General features: G+C 36.5%; 1 protein-coding gene across 1 annotated transcript in view; it reads right to left on the reverse strand.

Moving 5' to 3' along the window:
• The window catches only part of LOC103906561 (potassium voltage-gated channel subfamily KQT member 1), a 540,744-nt gene that overhangs the window by 475,572 nt on the left and 52,734 nt on the right, over positions 1-12,438 (reverse strand). Inside the window, exons 3-5 of the mRNA XM_009288490.1 lie at positions 11,264-11,390; positions 5,269-5,347; positions 2,240-2,336 (exon numbers count right to left, since the gene is read on the reverse strand). Of these exons, the coding sequence (XP_009286765.1) occupies positions 2,240-2,336; positions 5,269-5,347; positions 11,264-11,390 (303 nt within the window). The remainder of the gene's footprint in view (positions 1-2,239; positions 2,337-5,268; positions 5,348-11,263; positions 11,391-12,438) is intronic.

Raw genomic sequence — 12,438 nt, forward strand, 5'->3', positions numbered from 1 at the left:
TGCCCCATCCCTGGAAACCTTCAAGGTCAGGTTGGACGGGGCTCTGAGCAACCTGATCTAGTGAAAGATGTCCCTGCCCATGGCAGGGGGGTTGGACTAGATGACCTTTAGAGGTCCCTTCCAATCCAAACCATTCTATTATTCTAATATAAAATTCAACACTTAAGAAAAATACAAGAAAAGCCCAAATCCGCAACTCATCAGTAACTCCCTCCTCAAAGCAGTAGAAGACCTCACAAAGCAAGGTGAGGAATAAGTACAACTAATTGAGAGGCTTACAAGCTGCAGCTGGATTGGCTAACTCAGTTTTTCAGTAAGCTGCATGATTTTTCCATGTCTTTCCATCACCACGTGTGATACTGACTCATGTTTTGTTGCTTTTGGCGAGAAATGCTTGTATAAGCTCAACCTGCTGAAAATAGAAGAGCATCCTAGCCAAATCGGGCCTGAGTGAGCTAATACAGCTATATGTAAAATTCCAAAACACATGGAAATCATTGGTGACAACTTTAGTAAGCTCTTCTGGGCCCACAGAGGTCCAAGTGCTTGTTATTTTCACAGGTCACAAAGATGTGAATTTATTTTCTCACATTGTTTAAGGGTTTAGGGTCCCATTTTTTCTGAAAGAGTACCAAACTCAACAAATAAATGAGGACCTTGTACTCTGCCTGTAAAGAAAAAGCAGCTGAGGTGTTTTTGTTTTGGTTTTTTTTTTTAAACAAAAATTTCTTTAAGAGACTGGACAGGAATAAAGGTTCCATTTTCCCTTCCGTTGGGTACCATGCTAGGGTTTCAGCTACACTTGTCCAATGTCAATACAGAAATGTGTGTTTGATTTTTTTTTTTATTAATGTGTTAGTGGGTGATCTGCTTTGACAAGTACTACAGATCTGTGGAGTTTTATATATCATCATAATCACTTCTTTGGATTAGCAGAACTTCAGGTGCGTTTATTCATAAATTCACTTCTCCAAGGGTATTTTTTTTCATTTTAAATCATTGAACTTATTTATGTTTGTGACATTTAAGACTTAAGTGTTATATTTTGGAGACAGTATTTCCAGATTCTTGACTAAAACTCTGAACACCCACAGGAAAAAATTCTCTCAAACACCTCTGTCAGTAAGGTTAGCAAATGTTGAGAAAGTGTATTTGGATATCAGCTCCTCCCTAGCTAGATATCCAGGCAATGTGACCATAATAAATGAAGACCACACAGACTTGAAGCATTAAAAGTCATCCTGTTGTACAGGATGAAAGTAGGCTTTATACTAGAGCACTTTGGTGTGCATCGATGCTGCACAGCCATCGTTACATAAAATTTCCTACAGTACTGGGGGAAAAAGAAAAAATAACGAGAAGAAAAGTAACTTTTAATATTAAATTAATCTTTTGAATTAAGTACCTCCCATTCTCTGTCCCAGAACAAGTTTTCTAAATAGCAAATGAAACAATGTCTGTGTGGAAATCTATAACTATTTGTTAATATCTGGAGAACAAATCTACACTCATAAAGAGCAGGTTAAAGAACCACCCTTACAAGTCTGATGTAAAGATTCATAGCACAGTATTAGCCCTCCACAGTATGGTATTATATAGCTAGAAATTTTTAAAAGCCTCCACTAAAACATTTAAGCTTTTCCTGCTTAATGAACTTTTATACAGAATAACTGTTTCAAAGCTGTAACAGACACATAACTATTTACAGCCATGTTCACCTCTGACTACACCCTTGAAAAAGTAACTTTTCTTGCATATTATCATAACATAGTGTTTTTATTTATAGAATGGATTAGAAAACTCCTTATTCAGGCAGAGAAAATAGGATGATTTAAATAACTGACTTGTTCTATCAAGGCTTTTCCACTACGATTTGTTTTTCCTAGGAAAAGGAAAAAAAAAGCTAGGAACACATCTTCTGTGAAGACAGTGGACAGTATTTGCAATATGAAAGGCAGCCCACGTAACTGCATTTAATAAATTATATTGAAGGATAACATCAAAGAGTACAACAGTTAATTTCCAAAAAAAATACTGATGCTGATACCCTGTTAGCCACTGACCTGAAGTAAAGAATAGTGTTCCCATTTTAAAAGTAGAAAGAAACACATGATGGACTTTCAAAGTATTTTTTCTCTTGCAACAGTAACTGTTCATTTAAACAAGACTACGATTTGAAGTCCATGAAAAGAATATACTAAAGAAAACAAAATGATGGGCATCTTTAAAGAGCTAGTACCTGACGATGTATGAAAACAACTGATCCTAATAGTCTCCAGGTGCCACCCTGTCGATCTACATGAAGCATGCGAAGTATCTGGAGAAATCGGATCCCCCTGTAAGAAAAATAGGACAGTAAATAAAACTAATGATTGAGAACAATACTGCTCTATCTATACATAGTTGACTATGTTCACTAACATACTGCCATATTAGAGAACTGTGATACCATTGCTCCTGGCTAGGGTTGCATCTTAGACTTGAGGCATCTCAGTAGACAGTATGTTTAGATCACATTTCATTATATTCAAATATATTCAGAAATACTGACTAGGACAACAACTAGTTAAAAGAAAAACAATGAAAAAAGTCTAAAATAGATGCTTTCAAACTCAGAGCAAACTTGCATATTTTACCTGATTATGATTCTCAAATGCTTCCTTTCCAAGCAAAACCAGTGCTTCAAGCTTTGCCAACATAAATAGCAAGAGCAAACTGTTTTCTCTATTTGCCAAAAGTAGAATGTGAATCAAACGTGGTATTACTGAAGTCCTTTTTGTGTAAGTTATAGAAATCATCTGATTGGAAATAGATAGAGTCCTATGTGATTTTAGAACAATAACGAAATCATAAATATTTTAAACTAAAGAAAAATAATTATCCATATGGTTCTGCAGCAGAATTTTATTCAATGGAAATATTTCATTCTAGTCACCCTTTCGACAATGAACTTTGCCTACACTCATCTTACTGTCTTATCACTGAAACAAAACAGTGAAGAGCAGGAAAGGATGAATGTTGAATTCATCTATCCGAAAATTTTTCACTAAAAGTATTTTTAGCTCTTTCTAGCTATCCTTAAAATTTTGTTATTGTTGTTTTTGTTTTTTAATTCAATCTTCTTACTTCAATTCCACTGTGACTGCATTTTTCTGGGTTACACCAACAGGCAGGAAACTCAGCATGGTGCCATCCTTCAGTCACTGGAGTTACTCAGACTGGAAAGGCATACTGTCTTCTGAAAGACCCAACTTTTCCTTTATTCAGAAAGCAGGTTTTCTGAGCTTTCACAGTTGACAGTCAAATGATCAAATGCTTGTCATTTTTTTGGAAAGCACGCAATAATCCAATAATATCAAATCACATATCAGTGACTGCCTATATGAACACCATGATTTGTTAGTTCTTTGATATGCCATTGGAATAATAATTTTAATTAGCTGGAAACTTTAAAATATGCACTTGAAACCTGTTAATTAAAACATGAGTCCAAGAAGAATTACAAGACTACCAAATAGGTGAGCACCAATAGACTTACGTAATGTAATAGCTCATTGGTTGCTTATGTCAGGAGGGGAGAGATCTACATGTAGCTCCCCTGTACAATTATTAGACACACCTCTTGATGCCTTGACCTAATGGCAGTTCTTGATTTTCCTGTCTCTGCTGTATCTGAGATGGTTACGGCTACGTTACTGCCAAGTGCTGACATGCATGTTATAAGCTGGCAATTTTACAAATAAAGATTTAAAAAACAAGATAGTGAACAAGAAACTCCAGATACACAGCCTCTGAACATGTACAACTCATTTCCTCTGAAAAGAGAAAAGAAATTGGTTGGAAAGAAGAACATTTTTATCAATTTGGTGAACTTAAATCAGTAAGGACAGAAGGCTATAGGGCTCTGCTGTGAACTCTGCAGTGCTACTAGGTTTCAGTCTCACTGGTTGCTGCAGGGATCAAAACGTCAACCTGTCATACCTGGTGTGTCTGGAGCTTGCAACTTCACTCTACAAGAAAACAACCTAACATGCATGCACCCATGCTTTCTGGGATTCCTGGGATTTTAGGGAAGTCCAAAGAGGACCATAAGAGTATACCTTAAAAGCAACAAAAGCAAAGGCAAGGATATGAGATTCATTCGTTCTTAATTCAAAAACAGCCACTCACATCACACTTCTGAGGAAACCTGATGGGACTAAGACTTGCCTAACCCAGATGGTTTTTCAATGGGGCAATAACAACACTGCAGAAACGTGGGTTAAGCTTCTCTGGCAGAAAGCATTCTGAGTTGTAGGACAGTGACTGTATAATTTAACATCTGGGAAAGGCTGCACTGAGCCCAAAGCCACCTGGGTCCACATATAAACACACAGCAAGCCTTTTCATTACAGTCCTTCCTACACTTCTAGTTAAATTAAACAAAATCTTTGGAATTTTCACATTCACCCTCCTCTTCTCCTATATGCGCTGATAAATCACATTCATGCTGCCTGTGTGAGTCTTTATCATCATGTAAGGATTAATGTTCTATGGTAATAGTTACCTTAAAAATACTTTATACATCTAGTTCCCTCCAGTGTTTGTCTACACAGCTAGACAGTTTAGACAGTGCTGTACATTCTCACTTCCCAGTGATTACACTGCACTGGAAATCAGCTGCTTGTAACAGAACATGCAGCACATCTTGCAAGTTAAGTTAGGAGTGGGAAGTACACCTACTCTGATATCATTCCTTTCTTCTATTTACCGACTTTACTTCCCAAAACAAGCTTGCAGTACTTGATGCAAGCTGAACAAACACTGTAGACATCAAATGTTTCTGATTCATGTATGGTATGAGTTACTTGTGCCAAACAAATCCACCAAAGCATAATTACTCTTTAAACAAAGTAATTACTCGTACTCAAAAAGTACCAAGTTAAGTGCTGACGGGATTACTTCTTCAATAAACTGATGTTCTGTAATACTCTCTTGTCTCAGAAAGAGAGCTGTTTGATGTCTTTTATAGGACATAACGTTTCTTTAGTTTTCTCCTCTTGGCTTCAGCATTCCCACCATTCTTCATATGCCTTGTTTCTGCACTCGTTTCCCAACCAGTGACCAAGCACAGTAACACACAGTCCTCCACTGTCCAGTATTTCAATATAATAACTTTTCCTATATTAGGAAAATTACATATACATCTAATTTGGAAATTGGGAAATTAGATATACATCTAATATAGCTCTGCGGTTGTGAAGAGCTACAGTCACTAGAAGAACATACCTTATTGCAGAGGTGGCAAACACCTGTCCATTCGATCCTATGCTCAGAACAATAATTGAGGCTACTACCACAATTAGATCTGTTAAAAAAAAAAGAAAGAATGTATTGAATGTTAGCTCTCAGCACTGAAACACAGAACAAATACAGACTGAGGAAAGCACTTTAAAAAAAGAAATGAAGTTAGCAGAAATTTGGTGGGCAGTAAGTTAATGTAATTGTTTCACATGAGAAAAACAATGACTTGTTTCAGTATACAGTTTCTTCCATGATGAATTTAATAATGGAAATTTTAAAGATTCTGACAGATCAGGCAGCTTGCCACAAAAACAACAAAGGCAAAGGCATGTGTACACCCTAGAAATGAATCCACATTTTGGCTCAAGGCTCTTGATTTAAGAGGAAAAGTAAGCGTTTGCTTCGATCAATAATGAAATGCATAAAGTCAAGTATCATACACATATACACATACATATACTTAGTTTAAAAATTGTATCAAAGCTGTAAAGCCAAGCTTTCAACGTTTAGGGAACTGTCAGAACAAAGGTTGCCTAAAAAGAATCAGAGTTGTTGGTTTACTTTGTGATACAGTCTTTAATTGTATGAAAAAATAATTGTTTCCAGAGTTCCATTTTTTTTCCACAACTCCACAGTTTACACAGTTCCAGCATTATACAATGCAAATGATGGATTGTGTTCACAGTGCCAGCATCCCTTATTTTCTCTTATCCTAGTTCAGTGAACAGGTCTATTGCTTTTAATTATTGAACATTATATCTAACATTAGAATATCTAACATCATTCTGAGAAGACGTTTTTCTAATTTCCTCATGGGCATTTCTGTGGTAATCCTTGTTAGAGCATCTAAATGCTTCACTTTCAAATTCTAACCAGAAAATAAAGGATAGTATTATAAATGGGTAGCAAATGTAGACAGAATGAGGAAAAGTTTTGCTAATTTTCCTTGCCAGTTTTAAACAGGCAGTACTTTATTCTTCAGAGCACTTAACGTTATATAGCACTTAAAAAAAACCCAGTGCCTGCTGACTTCACTTGCAGCTGTGAGAGCTCAGAACCTCTGTAACCTGACTTCAAAGTCTTCATTTGGACATCCAGAAAATGAGGCACACTTGTGAAAACTGATTTAAATGACTGCCACAGAGTTTCCGTGCGATGCCGAGGCAAGATGCAGGATAGAATCCAACTTCAGAGGCAACAACAGTTGCCTTCAACAAGGGTAACTTTTTTCCCCTCTCCTTTAAACATACTGCTGCCTCATTCACAACCATGTAGTTGCTGCAACAAATACTGCAGCAGTTCTACAACCAACAGTATCCTTCACTCTCTGACTTGGATTAATATCCAGTATCAGTCTGATTTTTGCTGTAAAAGCAGGATTCCTCCCCAAGGGATAGCACTCAATCAGTTTAACGACTGTACTACAATAATTGTACATTTATGAAATTGAAAATAAATATAGAAAGGGATAAGTTAAGGCTACAGAAAGAGCTTCCACTTTGGGATAATCTTAACTTTTGAGTACCTGACCTTCCACATTTTTTATGCTGTTCCTTTATCATGTATGTGCGTGAACATACATTTGTAAACACTCAGAATTTAGGGAGAGTTTTCTTCCCATCACATCATAATAAAGATCTTTGCCATTAAGCAAATGATGCACCCGATGTCCTTACTAAGTTATCAGACATATACATATCCATCCGATGACCAGCACTGAAGGAGGAAAAGACTAACACGAAATTAGTTACAATCGGGTAGTGACAGTAACATAGATTTTTCATTTGTACCTTCCAGTTTTCTGAAAGTGTGTTCTACATGGTAGAGCTATTTCATTTTTTCCCCCCAAAACCTGTTCTTCTATCTCTGCTTCCTCCCTGCTCCTAGTTTTCATGACAGTTTCCAATCTTCAGGCTTCTCATACTAATCCCAGTTTACTGGTTCAAACAGTCCTATTTCACACTCTAGGTCTTCAGCATATCCTTCTGCCCTTACACTGCCACCTTTCAATCCCACGTATTTTCAGTCCCTACATTTTTCCCTTCAACCTCCTGCTTGCTTGTCAGTCTTTTAATTCAGCCTTCTTACATCAGCATCCATCATTCTGTCATTTCACTGAGCCTGTATGTCCCAGTCCATTCCTCCTACCACGTCACTTCAACTCAGCATTCAAGCCTGGTATTTTCCCTTTCCATGTGCCCTGGGCAGTTTCAGGAAGAGCACCACTATAAGAACAAAACCAACAGATTTTCCACTTCAAGCCCCAGCACTGCTGCTCAGAGAAACCTGAAATTTGAACTGTGAAGCTCAGTGCAGACTGAATCTTTGAAGAATATAAGAGCATTCTCTAGCAGGGCGTTTTAAGCATAAGCAAGCTACCAATTTTTCAGAGGCTTGTTAGTCAGCTTCGAGTTGATTTTCAGTGACAATCAAAAAGCTATTTTCTCATTAAGCTTCAAGTATCTGCTTTAAAGTGTGGATGCGCTAGTGCTTCTCCACAAGAAATCGCCAGAATTGCCTTTTTCAGGAACAGCTTAAATGTTTTGCATGAAATGTCTCCACAAGACTCAAACTGAAGCAGACACTTGGCATGGAAAATATCAGGATAAAGAGCCAACATTTGTTTAAATAACTTTTTCAACTCTAACAAGCATTAGTATTTAGATTAGCATTACATTAGTATTTATGTTAGTTTTTAAAAAAGAAAGTGTCAGGAAGCCTCGGTAATTTTAAAAATTGAATTCCAGTAATTTATAAACAGCAATATGTGGATATCCTTCTCAAACATTCTACCTACTTACACGTTTGCAAACATGTCTGTACATACACATGAGGTATACAGAGACAAAAATGACATAGCATCTTCTATATAATACGTGCACTACATATGTAGACGACAGACCTATGGAAGTCATATTCCCTGCAATATAGCATGTGTAGTACACAGCTTTGAAAAACCTCGTCCACTGCTAGTCCACTGTTCCCGTGGCTTACTCTTATGTTCTGAATCCTTGAGAAATTCCAAACAGCTGCCATTTTTATCTAAAAATTCAGCTTGCCAGTGAAATATTAGTTATGCATAAACTTCAGCACAGCACATAGCAACACCTATAATGCAGCTTACCTGAGTACTGCTTTTTTTGAGCAAATTGCTGACTTGTTTCTAATGTTCTCACAAGTTCACTTTCTAGTATGCAATTCTCAGCTTTTTGACTAAGAGCAATTAATCCTTTTTACTGTTTTAAATTTAAAAATATTTGCATTTGTATTTTAATTTTTAGTTGCCATAGTATTTTACAGAATGTAAATAGCCCTCAGCTTGCAGGTGTGTTCTTAGTAGTCTGGAGAGAACATGACATCCATAAGGACTTAAATTAAACAGATTATATGCACATATTTGAATTTGATTTACATCACATGCTTTTTTGCTGAACTTTTGTGTTCTATCAGCACTTCATAAATTAGGTTTATACAAGGTAACTGGAGCTTTACATACCAGGTGCTGATGCTTTTTCAGAGCTGTATACATAACCAATTAAAGGTGCTCATAAATAAAGTTCTATTGTCCTTTACCTAAGGACAATATGAGATGGACACACATATGCGGACTCAGGTCTTTACACCAATAACTTATGTCCCCCTTATGTCTTTCAAACTGCATACTGTCAAAACCAGGAGAAACAAAAGTTAATTCATAAATTGGTTCTTTGTGACATTTTCTGCAACAACAACAAAAGGATAAAAGAGGTTGTGAAAGGACATTCTCTTGCTTTTGCCTGTGCTTGGTACCTGCCTTTCATAAAACCCTAATTAGGCTGGGATTTTCAGAAGCATTTAGCTCCTAAACTAACCCTACTGAAACAGTAAGTAATGGAAGTGTTAAATCAATATTTAGGAAAGGTATCACTATTACTGCTGCTGCCATAGTACATGAACACTGCACACTCTTTAAACATATGCTCATTTTGTGAACTAGGGAATGAAGAAGCATGGAGAGACAAAGTGATTTTTCTAGGGATTCTTGCTATGCTGGGAATGAATTCAATCTATGTCTCCTGACAGGTTCTTTAATTATAGAATTTCTTTTCTCACTTACATGTAATCACCTATAATGCGTCTGCAAAGAGGAGAAAAATTAGGCTAACTTTAGAAAATCTACCTAAGAAATAAAAAGTTCTTATTTACAAGGTAGAGAAATTGCATCATTTTCCATTTTAGATAAAATTTTAAAAGACCATTCAAGAAATAGTGTGTCCTAGCTTAACATTTTCCTTCCCCACTTATAGAAGTTGCATGTTAACATACTATTCTATGCAGCACAGAATGCAATAGTATTAAACAAGTTTATAAAAGAAAGTAACAACTAGGCTTGACTACTAAATCTCTTTCTGGTAATAAGCACCAAAATAATTTTTATTTACAATTAGAGAGGAAAAAAAAAGGAAAGAGAATGGGAGAAATTAAAGAAGTTCAAAATTGCTACCCAAGTTGAACTTCTAAGAATTAATCCAAATTTTAGTGTGGAGAAAAATCCATAGAAGAAATCTCCCTGATATCAAAGACATTTCAATGATATTTTCTGATTTTAAAATAAAGACTTTCATATTAATGCAAAAGTAAAATGAATACTATATTTTTTACATTCTGTTCTAATCCTTTAATTTTTCTAATGTTTGTATTTTATTCTTGTTGATTTGAAAACGATGAGTCATTGACATGAATGAGATCATTCACAACAAATGTATTTCCCAAGTTTAGCTATTTACATTAGTATAGACACAGTTCCATCTGCATTTGATATGTAAAAACAAATCTTGACTTTAAATGTATTGTATTATTAAGGGAATTTTAAATGTAAAAACAGTACTGATACCTTTGAATGCACAACCAGCTGTAGTTATTCTTAACTTTTCTTAACAAAAACCACTGTATCTTCTCCAAGGGCTATACAAACAATTTTTACTGTGGTAGATGCACAATACCACTATCAAGTTGAAATCACAGTTTAATGGGACTGCCACATTTTATCCTGCACCTGTGTACTCATTAATATACCTGTCTAATATACCTACCTAAGAAGCATTTATTAATTGAAAGAGAAGTCAAGAACATGATTAGGAGGAAAAAAGTTACCTATAGGCTTCATGGTTAGATCATGAAACTAGATCAGCGTACAGTATCTCGTCACATTATTCACTACCCGCATCTAGACGTATAATAGAATATGTTGTTTCCTGAGTTTTTGTACTAAGTTTCATAAAGTCACAGATGGTTAAGGAACTATCAGCTCATTCTCTCCCCTTTTCACCTCTCCCACTTTGCTCTATTTAAAACTCGATGAGTTCATGTTCGAGTAACGTAAAATTCACAGCTCTACTGGAGTGTATATAAAAATCACAGGCTTAAAACAGAAACACTGATTTTATGGTCTACTATAATTTTGTCCGAACGTCACCTTTTATTAATCCCTCACTGTTCCACAGGTTCTATTAGTCACCTCTCCCCCTAAACTCTCTCCTACTCCAGAGATGCTACCCACAATAGTCCTTCAAACATCTAAAACTGCTTTAGTACTACCCAGGGGAATTTTTCCTGAGCTATAATTTGCATATTTCCATGTTTTTCCAATTTATACTCACCTTTGTGTTTGCTTTCTACAGCAGACCTAAAGAAGGATTTTGTGTTCAAAATCTTGTCAATTTTCTCCAATTACCTAAGTAGATTTAGTAAAGATTTCTTCACTTTACAATTTTGCCTTTAAGCTGATGTCTGCCTGTGTCTCACAGCCATATTTTAAATGTTCAGTTCTAGCAATCCAAAAGAAGAAATAATTGCACAGGTTCACAAAGCAGATAAATGCTTGAGTAATAGACATAGCTCATATTTGAGCAATATGCAATATGGTCTCTGCAGTAGTTGACATCTTTACTTTAAAACGGATGATAATAGCAAAGTTAAGGAAAAAAAGTTTAAATCTTACCGATAACTGATATTGGCTTTCTGGCAAACCGTATTCTTCCCTGGAAACCAACATACTTACTCCTGCAGCCTGCAGACCACAATCGGACCACATATTCAGCACCAAAAAACACAACCAGAATTATTTCCTATCAGAATTAAAAGGACAAAATATCAGTTTTTTTCATTAAAAGACAAACTACAGTTTGCACATCTAATTTATTCCTATGACTAATACAAATAAGCTTGTTGAGATGAAAGATGCAATAAAAAGGATTGTGCTAATCTGTTCACTTTTTATGCATATGCCAGCCAGTACGTAAAAGGGAGATATAATCTGTTCATGAATGTGATCTGCATGAATAAAAGGATGATTTAAGCTCCATTCCATCAGTATATCTTAAGGAAAAACACAATATTCTTCTTTTCTTAAAATTTTTAAGAATAAGGAATGGAGGGAGGCTACAAGCATATCATTCCTAAAACTAACAAGTGTATGAAACATTTCTAGATCATGAAACAGAATTTATAAATATAAAACCAGAAAGTGTAATGTCAACTTTTGTATGTTCAAAATAGAATCACAGAATCATAGAACATCTCAAGTTGGAAGGGACCCATAAGGATCATCAAGTCCAACTCCCTGCTCCTCACAGGACTACCTAAAACTAAACCATATGACTAAGAGCATTGTCCAGATGCTCCTTGAAGTCTGTCAGGCTTGGTGCTCCCTGGGGAGCCCGTTCCAGTGACCGACCACCCTCTCAGTGAAGAACCTTTTCCTCATGTCCAATCTCAACTTCCCCTGATGCAGCTTCGTTCCATTTCCTCGTGTCCTATCACTGCTCACCAGAGAGAGGAGATCAGCACCTCCTGTTCCACTGCCCCTCTTGAGGATGCTGTAGACTGCAATGAGGTCACCCCTCAGCCTTCTCTTCTCCAAGCTGAAGAAACCAAATGACCTCAGCCGCTCCTCGTAAGTCTTGCCCTCGAGGCCTTTCACCATCTTGGTCACCCTCCTCTGGACACATTGTAATAGTCTGATGTCCTTCTTATATTGAGGCAACCCAAACTGCTCGAGGTGGGGCCGCACCAGTGCAGTGTAGAGTGGGACAATCACCTCCCTCAACTGGCTAGCTATGCTGATGGTTGATATACCCCAGGACACAGTTGGCCCTTTTGGCTGCCAGGGCACAC

Source organism: Aptenodytes forsteri, unplaced genomic scaffold (assembly GCF_000699145.1).
Source record: "Aptenodytes forsteri isolate BGI_AS27 unplaced genomic scaffold, ASM69914v1 Scaffold73, whole genome shotgun sequence".
NCBI lineage: Eukaryota > Metazoa > Chordata > Aves > Sphenisciformes > Spheniscidae > Aptenodytes > Aptenodytes forsteri.